Below are 15,945 nucleotides of genomic sequence, written 5' to 3'. Positions count from 1 at the left end.
CTTGATTGAATGGTTCTTCCTTCTGCAGTTACCCACTTCTCAGTGTCTCATTAGGAGGTCTTGAAGAAAAGCTGTGCTTTTTAGGTAAAGAAAGTTTCATTAGATGGCACTGTTTCCTCTAAATCAGGACTGAAGAAATACACAGGTGGCTACTTGGCGACACCAGTTTAGTACTCCTGGGTGGTTAAATCAAAATCACTAGCCACATAGGATCATTAAATAATTCTAAGGAGCATTTATAGCAGCAGTACAGCTAAACTGGAGCTCAGCCCAGACTCATATTCCTGATGGACAAGTAACATTTTCTTCAAATTCAAATGGACTGATTTATTCTCAGTCCCTCTGCCAGACTCTTCGTTGTTGTGAAAGATTATGACTGAGCAGTAGCTTTTATCTTTCAACATATTTGCATGCACTGTATGAGATGCAATATCTGTACACACAAATGTCTAACAACAGAGGTAAGCAACTAGTGGTTATAAGTGCTGCACATCTACTCCCAACTTATTGCCTACAATTTGTACTTGGGGCTAAGACAGTGAGCTTAAATTTTAGTCTTGCTTAGAAAAATTTTGGAACTGGATATTGAGTGGGAGAATAAATATAAATAAAATCTTAGTTCAGGTACAAATAGAATTATAACATTGAAGTGTGGCAGAGAGATAGAGATAAATCTGTTTTATTAAACAAACACAAAACCTCTTGGGGGAAAAAGAAAAAGAGGTCATTGTCTGGCTGTAGAGTGGAAGCTTTTCTAACTTTTGATATTCAGGAAGTGCACAGCTCAGAAAAGTAATGCATGCGCATTTAGCCAGCCAGACCTTGATAGGAAATTTTTGGAGGAGAGACACATTGGAAGAGGAGGCTAAATAAACTGTTATCTTTGCTGCATGTTTGATTGGTGGACCAGGGAGGTGGTGCCATTTCACAGCAAAGATTTAGACAGCTAATCTGGGCAAACAGCTCTGACATTTCCTCACTTGAATGCTTAATTTTTCAGCCTTGAAGTGCTACCTTACCTGCTTTTCACAGAGAACACAAACATGTTGCAATCCTTAAAAAAAGAAAAAGGGGGGCATTAAAGTGTAATGAAATTACTTCTGCACAACACTGTACTGTTTCTTTCTTTTGTACTCTGTTGATGGTTTATACACCTCCCCCAGAAGTTCCTTAAACTGTCACACTTCCATGGTCTCACAAAACCTAAGGGAAAGCAGAGGACTCAATTAACTCCATTCAAAGTGATCTGATACCAGTCTCTCAGAGAGACAGATATGAGCTTCTCACAATACTCTGAGTAGACTGTTCTCCAGAATCAGCCTTCACTGGCCAGATGCTTAAACATATGTTCTAGACCTGTAAATTCTCAATATTTTTACAGTATATCATTATTAATAAAAGCACAGTTCAAGTTTTGCATTTGTTGTGAGTTTTTCTAAGAGGAAATAAAGAGAAATATCTTACATGTGACTGCTTGCTGACACTGCATGAACTGCCTTGCCTCAAGGTAAACAGAATGCTCCTTAGAGGCTAATTGGAAGTTTTGACTCAAATAATACATACTACATTTCGCCACTTAATAAGTGGTGAATTTTACAAAGCAATACAGGTGATTTTACAAAGCAATACAGGTGATAACGAACTGCACAATCTCAAAGGAATTAGTGAGTCATAGCCTCTTTAAGAAAAAAATGGATTTTGTTTAAAAAGAGAAAAAATAACCACAACAGCCTAAGCAGGTCTGATTCCAAACTCATATGTTAAATGAGCAAAGAAATCCAATTTCAGCCCTGCTTGGGAACCCACTCTGTCGGCTGGCAATGGTAAATATCTAGAATCTGAAACACTAGAATTTATTTCTCAGTTCTGGAAAGTAACCTTCTTTGAATAACTTTTTTGGAATTATCACTCTGATTTACAATTTTTTCCAAAATATTTTCTTACTGTAACTTAAGTATTAGCATTGACTTTGACAGACCTACCTTTACAGTGGTAAAATTCTAATCTCTGAGAAGAATAACAAAATTTGGTCAAACACAGAACTCCCTAGAATAGTGACATTTATTTCTACAGGGAAACATTATTTCTATTAAGTATTTCATTATAACTACAAATTTATCTACACTTTTCAGCTAATAGCAAGCAAAATCTTGTACTATTTTTGGCCTAATTTTTGGAAGCACTACAAGGCATCTAATAAATAACTTGTAATCTGGCTTTTATGATATAAAGACTAGCAGTTATTGTACACCTCATAAAACAAAGACACTGGCATTTTTTATGGAATTCGGCATTTTAATACCAACATTTTTACGATTTTGTCCATTATTGCACCAACTTTATCCATCCTAAGAGGCCTGCATCATGAGAACAAACATGAACTTTGCTGTTCATTTTGGCAGATGAATACTGATCACTTGTGTTCAGGAAGCAATGTCTCATGCATTTCCACATCTTTCCAGGAGTTCCAAAAGAAATAGGACTAACTGAAAAGCAATCTGATTGGATAAAGATGTGCAACAAGGCAAAGTACCATATGGAAATTGCAAGCTCAAGAAAACAAAAATCCTTTGTAAATGCTGAAAGTGCATTTGGAATGTTTCACTTGCCTGCATCATATTCCAATTCCCCATCTCCATTTGGTGCAGGAAGATAAAAGAATGACTTTGGGCCTCATTAGTGGAAAAGAGCAGAACAGGTGGTCAAGCGCCACTCTTTCAGCTCTTTCAGTCAGGGGAGACTGCAGATCGACAGCAAGTAACAAATGAGGCTTATGAGTCAATATGTTACTGATAAAAAACATGGGAGCTGAAATTAGCTCCACAGAGTACATAAGTTACCCTTTTTCCCCCATCCATACAGAAGTTCACTGTGCTTGGTGCATCTGCTTCGCTTTTGTACTAATGAATTCAGAAGTTATCATCTGCACTACAGAAAACCAAAAACGAAACAAAACATGGCAAGAGGACGCTGATGCTTAGGCCCACATTGGGACTGAACCTTCAGCAGCATTAGAAGCTGTAGGTGTGAATTCCTAGGCATAATATTCCTTTGAAGAAGGCAGCTGCAGTGGCACCCCAAGAGCCACTAGCAGACATAGAAAGCATTAGACGATCAACTGCTATGTGTATAAGAACTGTACAAACACACTTCTTAATGTAAGACTTGATCAAGTTTTATTTCAAATCCTTCCACTTCTCTTTTACACTGTCAGAGTAACACTTACAACAGCGAAGCTTTTCTTATCAGTCAGCCCATACCAAAATTAAAAGTTACACTTGCTAGAGAATTAGTCTGATGTACCAACTTTTTTTTTTTTCTGGTTAGGATTATGGATTTTAAAGCAGGCTTTGGGTAAAAACAGGAGAACCAAGACTGTAAATATGGATATTTTGAGGAGAAAACTCTTGTAGAAAGGGAAGTCAGACTGTGTATTACCCTGGCCTTCTCTTTGTGCTTTGTTGTCCATGTGATGCAGTAGTAGCAAGAATCTGTAAGGGTCTTCTGAGACAGCTTGAGACAGCTGAAATACCACATGAAGTTTCATTGCAATGGTACTCTTAAACAAGGGCACTGCTTGACCCTGTGCATTTTATTTTTTAAGGAAGAAATTGCCAGAATAGTAAAATATTTAACTGTCTCTAATGGAATGGAAAAAGAAATCAGGGTATTGTTTAAAAAAATGATAAATTAAATATTATTAAAACAATAACATGATTAGTGGATGGAAGGATTATAATCAATATTCTCTTTAATACTTGAACAAGAAAAAAATTCCAATAATTGCTTTATTCTATCCTCCCTGTCCTAAACAGAAAAAAAAAGCGTCCCTTTATTTAATTCCTTTTGTTTTTCCTGTTAGCTCAAAAAGACATAAAGTATTTCTTTGTACTGAATTTTTGAGCATGTTTTCATACATCCATAATAAAAAGACATACTTTCATTTAGCATCTAAACAATAGAATGGTACAAAATGTGGTATTTTCCCCTTCAAATTAAATCTACATGGTAGACAATTAATTACACCATTAGTAAATCACAATCTACATAAGAAAAAACAGGGACTAATGAAGTACAAGCTTAGTTTGTGCTGTATTTCTGTTACAACCACTGAAGTAAAATAAAAAAAAATAATTGACTCATCTCATATGCTTACTATATGGCAATGTTAGTAGATAATAATGGATTCAGTTAAAATGAACATCAGAAAAGTTGGCTTACTTCTCCAATGAGCTTTTTTCTAATCTTTCTTTCTCTTTCCTCTGACGTTCTTTGCTTTCCTTAACTCGAGTTTCCCACAGTCCTCTTATGACAGAAAAGTCAAATATTATCACCTGATGCCCCATAGTGTCGACATTAATCTTTTCCTGCAAAAACAAGCCATCACGAAATCTTCAGGAAAGAAACAATGAGGGGGAAAAAAGTAACTAAATGATCATGTTTCATTAAAATTATCTGGGAAAAAAGTCTGAAGTCAATAAGAAATAAATATAGATATACATATCTATCTATATATATATAGATACAGATAAACATAGTACGCTTTCTGTCTTACCTCTAATTTGTCTAGGGTTTTGTGCTGGCAGTAATCAATGTGGCTTACAGTTGACTTCTATAACAACTGATAAACATTGAGGGTTTTATATGCCTTGCACTTTTCTTCTTCCAAAATAAAGACACTGTTGCAAACATATAGTCATTTTATTAAGTAACACTGACGAACCTAACTTTAAAGATTTTGCATTTTTAACAACTTAGAAAATTAATATTAAAACGAGAGCACAGCAAGAATTTACTGGTCATAGATCATGCAAACACCCTTCATCTTAGGTTCCATGTATTCATCTCAGACACCCTGTTCCAGTGGGATTTGTGAATTTCCGGTGTTTTCATAAGTGGATGCTTATCTGTGAATTGCATTGAAAGACCAGTCACGCAACACAGAGCAAAAATCTAATTAAGGCAGAAGTAAGGTGAGGGATCTGTGAACATGCAATACCCATTCGTAGAATTATATGTAGAATGTATGTGTAGAATTACCTTTCAACCGTCAAAGGCTTGGCATCAATGTCTTAGGTCCTGTGTAAGTGAGAATTGAGCTGAACTGTACATTAACATACCAAGGTTTCCATACTCAGTTAAAGCCACAGAAGCTTCTTGCAGCACTCATGCCACTGCTGAAATCCATAACAAAGCTATTATTCCCATTAGCAGGTATGATGTTAAAGGTATGTAAGACCCTGTATGAACACTCCCACCCTTTTACTCAAGGAATAAACCATGCTGTAGTATCTTCTACAACTACAACAGGTGAGGACCTCTTACATATTGTGAAACATAGTTTGACTGGCAACATAAACTAAACTGTAACAATGGTTCAATACCAACAGAAGAATCAAATCACTTGCATCTCCCCTATGAAGAGAGACTGAGATCCCTGGGGCTATTTAGTCTGGAGAAGAGAAGACTGAGAGGGGATCTCATAAATGTGTATAAACATCTGAGGGGTGGGTGTCAAGTGGAGGGGGCCAGGCTCTTTTTGGTGGTTCACAGTGACAAGACAAGGAACAATGGGTTCAAACAAGAACATAGAAGATTTCACCTCAACACGAGGAGAAATTTCTTTACAGTGAAGGTGACAGAGCACTGGAACAGGCTGCCCAGAGGGATTGTGGATTCTCCTTCCCTGGAGACTTTTAAAACCCAGATGGATGCGTTCCTGTGAGGACTGCCCTAAGTGATCCTGCTTTGGCAGGGGGGTTGGACCTGATGATCTCTTGAGGTCCCTTTCAACCTCTGATATACTGCGATACTGTGTAAATCGGTAATGCAAGATGCAGGTCTTGATGAAACAGGCAAAACAGTACTGTCTTGCTCAGGGTCACTCCTGAGGGTACAATCATCACAATACACTGGTTTTCATGAAAGGCAGCTAGATTGTCTGCAAAGGAATTCTGTCATGCTTCCTTCTTCACAAAATGGTTTGCTGAACCACCGCAAGCAAATCTCATAAAACAGAGGTTTGAAGGCTTTTAAGAATAATTGATTCTACCAGGATAAAGGCAGAGAAAAAGAAAATCAGTTATTTAAATTTCACTTGATATTTCATTAGACATCATATTTTCATAAGCTGGGGAAAAAAAAAAAAAAAAGAAAACCCCACTGGACCATCTACAGGTCACTTAAAAAACAATCTGCCTCTCACATTACTGGATGCTTTCAAGCTTGTATCTATTACTCCTTCCTCAGACCTTACTGTAATCATTCTTCCTGATGCCCTATAACCTTTATCTGGGGTTGCTTATTATCTATCTTTCTATTCTCATACTGAGGATGAAAGGGAAATTATCTCCCCTCTGCATTTTTTCTCTTGTAACTTTGTCCCTTTCTTCTTTCAGACCTTTCACCTACCTCTGTAATACATAACACATAAAGGAATAATTTTTCCTGAGACAGAAAAACACCCTCATGTCCTCTGGAAAATGCACAGCATGGACTAAAAAGGATTAGGTGCATAGGTACATCAAAAGGTACCTGTTCACCTTATCTGTCATCTCGGTAAGAAACATTCTGAGAAATACCTCCAAGTACTGGCACACAGTCTGGTCAGAGACCAGTATTTTTCTATGACACTTGTCTTCTCTATCTTAGGATGGTCACATAAACTGCTGATTTTGCTTTTCATAAAGCTGTTCCCATTGCTTATCCATTTGGGCACTAAAAATGAGCAAAAAGTAATTCCCAGTCTCTCTGGAATGAACTGCTAACATCAGCCAAGTCAAAACCACATTAATAGCAGTGTAATGAGAATGGCGACCTTATGCTCAGTGGAGAGATTTCTCTATAATCAGCTGCACCCTTCTAAAACATATTCACTAATACTTTGCAGGAAACTGTTTACCACATAAAGTAAAGCATTCTCCTCTGCTGCCCAAATCAAGAAATCCAGTGACAAAAACTTCCCCTTACAGCAGCTGCAGACTAGCAGTCACTCTGCAGGACCTAACTCATTTTAATAGATCATAGAATCATAGAATCAGTCAGGGTTGGAAGGGACCATAAGGATCATCTAGTTCTAACCCCCCTGCCATGGGCAGGGACACCTCACGCTAGATCAGGCTGGCCAGAGCCTCATCCAGCCTGGCCTTAAACACCTCCAGGGATGGGGCCTCAACCACCTCCCTGGACAACCCATTCCAGGCTCTCACCACTCTCACGCGGAAGAACTTCTTCCTCACTTCCAGCCTGAATCTCCCCGCTTCCAGCTTTATTCCATTCCCCCTAGTCCTGTCACTACCTGATATCCTAAAAAGTCCCTCCCCACCTTTCTTGTAGGCCCCCTTCAGATACTGGAAGGCCACAATAAGGTCACCTCGGAGCCTTCTTTTCTCCAGACTGAACAGCCCCAAGTCTATCAGTCTGTCCTCATAGGAGAGGTGCTCCAGCCCTCTGATCATCCTGGTGGCCCTTCTCTGGACACCTTCCAGTACGTGCGTATCCCTCTTGTAATAGGGGCTCCAGAGCTGGACACAGTACTCCAGGTGGGGTCTCACCAGAGCTGAGTAGAGGGGGAGAATCACCTCGCTTGACCTGCTGGCCACACTTCTCTTGATGCAGCCCAGGCTCTGGTTGGCTTTCTGGGCTGCAAGTGCACATTGACAGCTCATGCTGAGCTTCTCATCGACTAGCACCCCCAAGTCCCTCTCCTCAGGGCTGCTCTCCAGCCAGTCACTGCCCAGCCTGTATTTGTGCTTGGGATTGCCAGGGTTGGAAGGGACCTTTAAGGTCCTCTAATCCAATACCCTCTGTGGTAAGCAGGGGCATCCTCAACTAGATCAGGTTGCCCAGAGCCCTGTCAAGCCTCACTTCAAATGTCTCCAGGGATGGCACCCCAACCACTTCCCTGGGCAACTTGTTCCAGTGTTTCACCAACCTCACAATAAAGAAGCTGTTCCTAACATTCAATCTAAATCTGCTCTTTTCTAGTTTGAAGCCATTGCTCCTTGTCGTATCACCACAGGCCTTTGCAAACAGTCTCTCTCCATTCTTCTTCTAGGCCCCCTTTAGTTACTGGAAGTTTGCTATTAGGTCTCCCCAGAGCCTTCTCTTCTCCAGGCTGAACAACCCCAGCTTCCTCAGCCTGTCCTTGTAACAGAGGTGCTCCAACCCCCTGATCATTTTTGTGGCCTTCCTCTGGATCAATAGCAATAGCTTTTGTTAAGAAGATTATTGCAGGAGCTGTATTGCTGAGAGAAGGTGAAATGTCAGCTGGACACTTCACCTCTGTTGGAGCTGGGTGGCCCTTAATCAACACAAAGTCTGAATAGACTGTGAAATTACTCTATTTCCTTGATGTCTTCCCACATTTCCTGTCTCCAAGGTTAAGCCATTTGTTCTTTATTGAGACACTGATTTATTAGATACTCAGTTTGAAAAAGTTCATCCCATTTTTATGCATCTACTGGATCAGGCTGCAATGCTTTGGGGGTTTTCTTCAACAGAAAAAAACAAGCAGAGGAGGAACATGGGTAGAAGGCGAGAGGCATCCATCATAACTCCCCAGGACTAATTTCCTCAGATGGAGCAAATTCACAAATCCTGATCAGATCACAGGGTGGCTAACACTTCAGCATACATCAGGACAAACATGAAACTTTTCTATCTATAACTCCAAAAACATCTCCCAACAATCTTCACAGGGCTGTTGCTTGTCTCCATATCCTTGTCCAAAAAACTACCATGAGGTATCAAGAATGATAGCAGAATGCGTATTTCCCAAGTTCAGACACCAGCATTTTCCTGATGTTGAGACACTGCACAGAATAAAAAGTCTAGCTGACAAACCTAGCCTTACCTCTCCTACACACAGGCTCTTCAGAGTGCTTACTCGTGAATGGGAAGAATTTGCCACAAAAGAAACTACTCAACAATAGTTTCCATCTCTAGAAATACATAGGATTGTACCTGTTCAAATTCACATACAGAAGTTGCTTTCTTCCAGTCAACAGATTAAACTTGCACTAGAAAACTCAAAGATGTCATCAGTCACAGGTGGGAAGTTGCATTTGGGTAAAGAAATGTCTCATTATAGACTTCCTCCGAACTTCTTCCCTTCAAATGGCATTCTACACCTGTGTGGCCCCCTGAATTTGGTCTTTTTCACAGATAATCACTATTAGAATTTTACTGTCACATATCAGTGAGGCTCGAAAGGGCCTCTGGAGGTCACATAGTCTAAGTGCCCTGCTCAATCAGTCACATGATTATCCACCCATATCTACATGTACTTCAGCTCCCTTCCTCTTCCAGCCTCCCCATTCCTTTGTGATACAGCATTGCTCCATTCACATCACATACATAAACGTACCGAGGACAAGCTTTGGTCAGAGATGTGAAGCCACTGTCCATCATTTACCACCAGTTCTGGCTCACTGGAGAGGTCCCAGATGACTGGAAAATGGCCAATGTGATGTCCATCCACAAGAAGGGCCAGATGGAAGATCCTGGAAATTACAGGCCTGTCAGCCTGACCTCAGTGCCAGGCAAGATTATGGAGCAGATCATCTTGAGGGCAATCACAGCACATCTGCACAATGGTCAAGGGATCAGGTCCAGCCAGCACAGATTCAGGAGGGCAAGTCCTGCCTGACCAACCTGATCTCCTTCTGTGATCAGGTGACCTGCCTGGTGGATGTGGGGAAGGCTGTGGATGTAGTCTATCTGGACTTCAGCAAGACCTTTGACAATCTCCCCCACAGCAAACTCCTGGCCAAGCTGTCAGCCTGTGGCTTGGACAGGAGCACTCTGTGCTGGGTTAGGAACTGGTTGGAGGGCCTAGCCCAGAGAGTGGTGGTGAATGGTGCCACATCCAGCTGGTGGCCAGTCACTGTTGGTACACCACACCAGTAGTGGTGTACCCCAGGGATCAGTGTTGGGCCCCATCCTGTTCAATATCTTTATTCATGATTTGGATGAGGGAATTGAGTCCATCATCAGTAAATTTGCAGACTACACCAAGTTGGGAGCAGGTGTTGATCTGTTAGAGGGTAGAAGGGCTCTGCAGAGGGACCTTGACCAGCTGGACAGATGGGCAGAGTCCAACAGGATGGCATTCAACAAGTCCAAGTGCTGGGTTCTGCAATTTGGCCACAACAACCCCATGCAGCTCTACAGGCTGGGGTCGGAGTGGCTGGAGAGCAGCCAGGCAGAAAGGGACGTGGGGGTACTGGTTGACAGCCACCTGAACATGAGCCAGCAGTGTGCCCAGTTGGCCAAGAAGGCCAATGGCATCCTGGCCTGCATCAGAAATAGTGTGGCCAGCAAGAACAGGGAAGTCATTCTTCCCCTATACTCAACACTAGTTTGACCATGCCTTGAGCACTGTGTCCAGTTCTGGGCTCCTCAGTTTAAGAAGGATATTGAGATACTTGAACATGTCCAGAGAAGGGCAACAAGGCTGGTGAGAGGTCTCAAACACAAGCCCTATGAGGAGAGGCTGAGGGAGCTGGGGTTGTTTGGCCTGGAGAAGAAGAGGCTCAGGGGAGACCTTCTTACTCTCTACAACTACCTGAAAGGAGGTTGTAGCCAGGTGGGGGTTGGTCTCTTCTCCCAGGCAACCAGCACCAGAACAAGAGGACACAGTCTCAAGCTGCACCAGGGGAAGTTTGGGCCCAAGGTGAGGAGAAAGTTCTTCACAGAAAGAGTGATTTGCCATTGCAATGTGCTGCCCAGGGAGGTGGTGGAGTCGCTGTCCCTGCAGGTGTTCAAAAAAAGATTGGATATGGCTCTTGGAGCCATAGTTTAGTTGTCATGACATGTTAGGTACTAGGTAATAGGTTGGACTTGATGATCTCTGAGGTCTTTTCCAACCTGGTTGATTCTGTGATTCTGTGATTACTTGACCCACTAGTATTCAGCAAATGAAAAACAAAAAAACATACTCAAGTTATTTCTCACTCAAGAAACAGGCAACCTCATTTTCATTAAGGAAAAGCAATGATTACAAAAAGCAACTATCACCTGCGTCTACCTACAAGGCTCTACTTTATAACTACACTGAGTTTGCAGCTTCATGCAATCTTCTTTGGGTGACATCTACATCTAAACTATGCTGTAGATAATCAGCATACCTTTCTTAGGTGATGCATGATTAGAAGATTTATTTAGTCATATAAGTTGTTTACTGAAACATATGACAAAAGCATGGTTCTTCAGTGATATATGATAGTGATGGCACAGTGCTTTCCAGAGGAAAAGGGACTCAGGAATAAAGAGAAGGCAAAGGTGTTAGGTACAAGAGATGTAGAGAAAATAGTCATCTATGTGTATCTGTGGAAGCAAATAGTCTTATCCCTAACCATCTACACCTCTCAAAAAGTAATCTACAAAGGCTTAATCAGTATGCTTAAAAGGCAACACACTGGGAAGTGAATCTGATTTATCTTTCATCTAACAGCCCAGAAACAAAACGGCCATTCAGAATACATTCCCTTTTCTAATGAGTGTAAGATTTTCCCTTCATAAAGAGCTACATATTACATTTAAGGCAACATTATTAAGTAATACATATTCTAAGTAATTAATTTTTTAAAAAGAGCTTTTTTGATAATAAACATTTGCATTATTTGACAAAGTGTTATCCTCTAGTTTAAAAGTTTTGCCCCTTGTCCTAGTGCTACATGACTTTGTGAATAGTCCCTCCTCAGCTTTCTTGTAGGCACCCTTCAGATATTGGAAGGCTACTATAAGGTTTCCCCAGAGCCTTCTCTTCTCCAGGCTGAACAACCCAACTCTCTCAAGCCTGTCTTCACAGGAGAGAGGCTCCAGGAGTCTGATCACTTTTGTGACCCTCCTGTAGACTTCCTCCATCATGTCCATATCCTTCTTGTATTGAGGACCTCAGAGCTGGACACAGTACTCCAGGTGAGGTCTCACCACAGTAGAGTGGCAGAATCACCTCTCTTAATCTGCAGGCTACGTTTCTTTTGATGCAGCCCAGGACGTGATTTGCCTTTTGGGCTGCAAGTGCACACTGTTGGCTCACATATAGCTCTTCATTCACCTGTACCCCTAAGTCCTTTTCCACGGTGCTGCTCTCTACCACATTGTGCCCCAGCCTTTATTGATAATGAGGATTGTTCTTACCCAGATTCAGGACCTTGAACTTGGCTTCACTGAGCTTGCTGAGGGTGCACTTGATCCCATTCTTTGTCATCGATGAAGATATTAAACAGCACTGGTTGCAGTATGGACTCCTGAGGGAGACCACTTGTCACCTATTTCCATTTGGGCATCAAGCCATTGACCACTACCCTCTGGATGCATCTGTCCAAACAAGTCCTTATCCACTGAATATTGAATTGAACGCATATTTCTCCAACATATCCATTGAACGCACATTTCTCCAACACAGAGAGAGGGATGCTGTGGGGTTACTTGCAAGAATCCTTATGACTAGAATTTCTCCTCTCCACTTTCTAAATCACAAATACACATTTCCTTCCTCAGGGCTGTACTTTCAGTCCTAGATACTATGACCAATAAACTTTTCTCAGTTTCAGTGTACCTTCACTAAAGCACCATACAAAGCCTCCCTCCTCAGCAAATCTCACAGTCTTGCTTTACTAAAGGCCCCATTTTGATGCTGAAACCCATCTTTATTTCTTTCCAGGTGAACTTAATACCCTACCATTTCTCTGGGCCAGATGAGGTGAGAAAAAGTGCTTGTTCACATAACAGCATTTTTTTGTTATAGATATTTGGGGTTAGGTCCCCAATTGCATGGAACTGAACAAATGCCTATACATACACTTCTGTGGGATTTCTGGTCTTAAAAAGAAGACAACACTGTTCCATTACAATCTTGAAAAGAGTTTTCTTCATTTGACTGTATCTATAAATATGCCTTTTAAAATCAAAAAACAGTCCCTATGTGTTTGCAAGATTAGGTGGCAAAAAAGCAAAATCTTAGTGATGATATTCATCATATATTTTCACGTAAATGACACAACATTAGTGCTTTTGTTTTTACTTTTGCTAGTAAAAACTTCTGCATAAGTACTTGAATGGACTATTTTATCATTTTTATTTTATTTTAGTTAGGTTTAGTTTAATTTAGTATAAATTCACCCAAAGGCAGAGAGATAGTTTGTTAGCATCCACTTCAGACATTCAGCTTTAAATAGCAGACGTATCCAAGTGCTCTCAACTTGTAACTATTTAATAAGATCCTGAAAGACTACAGAATGGAAAAGACCTCTGCCTTATAATGCCTATATTATTTTCTATTTATTGTTATTCATGTTGTTACTACAAAGATAGGCATACTTCAGACTATGTTGAGCCATCAGTAAAACTAGAAATATTTAGTATGCTACCCCTTAAATGCCCTTGCTCCCTTCAGCTACTAACATCTCTACTCCTTGCTTGCCACATATTTGCCAGATGTTTCCAGAATCATCTTTGACAGCAGCCAATGATCTCATGACCACATGCCTGTATCTATTGCCACTTGGCCTCTGAACCCAGAGGAGGCATTTGACACGTTGGCTTGGGTTTTTTTCCTTTCTGGGCTTACTAATAAGGTGGAAACAATGACTTGCAATATCTCTAGCAGTGTAACTAACCTGGGATATGGAGGAACAGTCAGGCAGCTGGGTTTTGAAATAAGACTGCCTTTTCCACAGAAAGGAAATTAATGGAGCACAGGGGGAAAGTGTTATTAGATATGATGACTGTGTGGCCTTCCAAAACTAACTGTATCAAATCTTCTGTGGCTGCTCTCTGTTCACCAACATTATCTCTGTCTTGCCTGGAGTGAAATACAGTAAACCATAAGGCAAAATCATATTGAATTCATAATACTACAGTCCAGCCTTCTCTGAAGATAGCCAGCATCAATATTAACACTGACTTGCCTACACACAGTGGATTCTGTAGAACAAGACCTCTGTCTTGAGTCTGCAAGATGTCCAACAGTTTTGATACTACAGATACAGCCAGTATTAGTCTCTGTTACAAACCACTTGAGTATGAATGGGACCTGGTTGCCCTCAGTAACAGCACTGTGTATACGTTCATTTGCTGATTTACGTAAGTTAGCAAATTATTAATGTTTTGATTTCTTCAATTTGTTTAACAGCCTTGTTCAGTAGGGTCCTTTTGCTTTCAGATAGTCACTGTGGGAGACCTGCTGCAATCTTATGAATATTACTGGCAGGATTACATAGGCAAAATATGGGTGAACATATCTCCTACCAATCCTGCAAATAATTTCTTAGGAAATAAGCTCACTCACACTGTGCTTTAGAATTGATCAAGTCATTCTCAAAAGTCTTTCAATAATTCAAAGGAAACCTGACATTTGGATGGAAACAGAACACATTTTTTTGTGTTATCAAGGAAAGATTAAATTACAGAAGCATGCTGTGATTGAAAGAGCAATAGAAATGGTGATAATGTTCATAGTATACAACCATATTGTACCAACTGTGCACAGCTCACAAATGGGGTAGTACTTCCCTGTGACACATGGGAAGTGGGAGAGGACTGTAAAATGAGAAGCTGCTCTTCCCTACCTAGTCTTGCTGCCAGTAACAATCTTTTGTTCTACACCAACAGGAAATTATCCTCCCTGATAGCATGGCTGATTTATTTGTCACTAGACTTCATGAATATGCAGAACTGACAGAGTTTTGGGTGTCAGGTATACAAGGTAGATTGTGATTCAGATCACGTACATATGCATATGATGGCTGGGTCCTGGGAATCACATGGGCAAGGTAATGCTATGGACCACAGCTTGTCCCCCCTAAAGGCCTAGATCCACTGAGATCCAGCAAATACAGCTGCACTGTGGAATAAATAAAACAGGAAAGGGGGAAGCTGCTCTAGTGCTGGAGAGAGCAGTCCTGACACCTGGCCCAGATGTTTTGGGAGTTGAAATGTTCCCTCCTGCTCTCTCAAGAGCACAGACTGAGACAGACAGCTCCTAGATAAACAAACACAGACTGTGATACTTTCCAGCTATTAATTAGTCCAGCTTTCACTGAAGTTAATTTCAGAAATTAGTGTCTTTGCATATCAAGGGACTTAATCCTGACTGCTCTGATGAATCAAGTTCTTTTCAAATTTTTTGCTTCAGCTATGTCATAGAAGAAGCATTTAAGAACAGAATCTGGCATTAGTCACTTTCATAAATAGATAACTTCTGCACTGTTTCCATACCACAGCCAAGAAAACAAGTATGTCTTTTCTTAACCTACTTTTTTATACACTTCAGATAAAAATAGCTATGAACACCACCAAATAAAAAAGATAAGCGAATATAGATATGCAGAGAATGAGCTTGCTTTCCACACATTTTAATGCATGTATTTCTCTTTGTCCAGTGCTTCAGCACTTACTGACAGTTTTCATTAATCATTTCCTCTTCTAGATGTAAATTAACCAGTCTCACAAACAAGATTCCTCTTTAACACTGCAGTCTGCACATCTTGATTTTTAGACAATTTTTCACAGGGTTATTCATTAATTAGGTCTTTAATTATGGACTAATTAGCATCTGAATTGCAATATTCCTTATACTCCCCTCAACTCTTGTAACACTAATATGTTTCCCATCAAGCATGATAGATGTTACACATGCAAGGGGATTTATTACAGATGTATTCCCCTAGCTCTTCAGTGAGCTGAGTAATTATTCAAAGTGATTCTTCCACTGACAATGAAGCTAATGAAACACTGGACAGACGCTTGTGACATAAACCCATTCTTTCTATTTCACTAGGCATTCCAAAAGAGAGGTCTAATTCTCATAAGAATTAGAGAGGGCTGATGTGTTTGAAAGAAAAAACAGGAAGCTCAAAACTGTACTATATATTTTTTATGGTGGTTGAATCTATGAATGTAGCTGCAGTCAGCAGGTGAAAACAACTGTCTAGGTAG

The 15,945-nt window shown here is 40.5% G+C and overlaps 1 protein-coding gene across 1 annotated transcript in view; it reads right to left on the bottom strand.

Annotated features, from left to right (window-relative positions):
* The window catches only part of LRRC2 (leucine rich repeat containing 2), a 61,503-nt gene extending 57,157 nt beyond the window's left edge, over nucleotides 1-4,346 (bottom strand). The window contains exon 1 of the mRNA XM_054397972.1: nucleotides 4,222-4,346. Coding sequence (XP_054253947.1) covers nucleotides 4,222-4,346 — 125 coding nt within the window. The remainder of the gene's footprint in view (nucleotides 1-4,221) is intronic.
* Between the last annotated feature and the right edge of the window lie 11,599 nt (nucleotides 4,347-15,945).

This window comes from Indicator indicator, chromosome Z (assembly GCF_027791375.1).
Source record: "Indicator indicator isolate 239-I01 chromosome Z, UM_Iind_1.1, whole genome shotgun sequence".
Taxonomy (NCBI): Eukaryota; Metazoa; Chordata; class Aves; order Piciformes; family Indicatoridae; genus Indicator; species Indicator indicator.
Note: the sequence above shows the minus strand (reverse complement) of the source record. Positions and strands in the feature narration are given on the sequence as shown.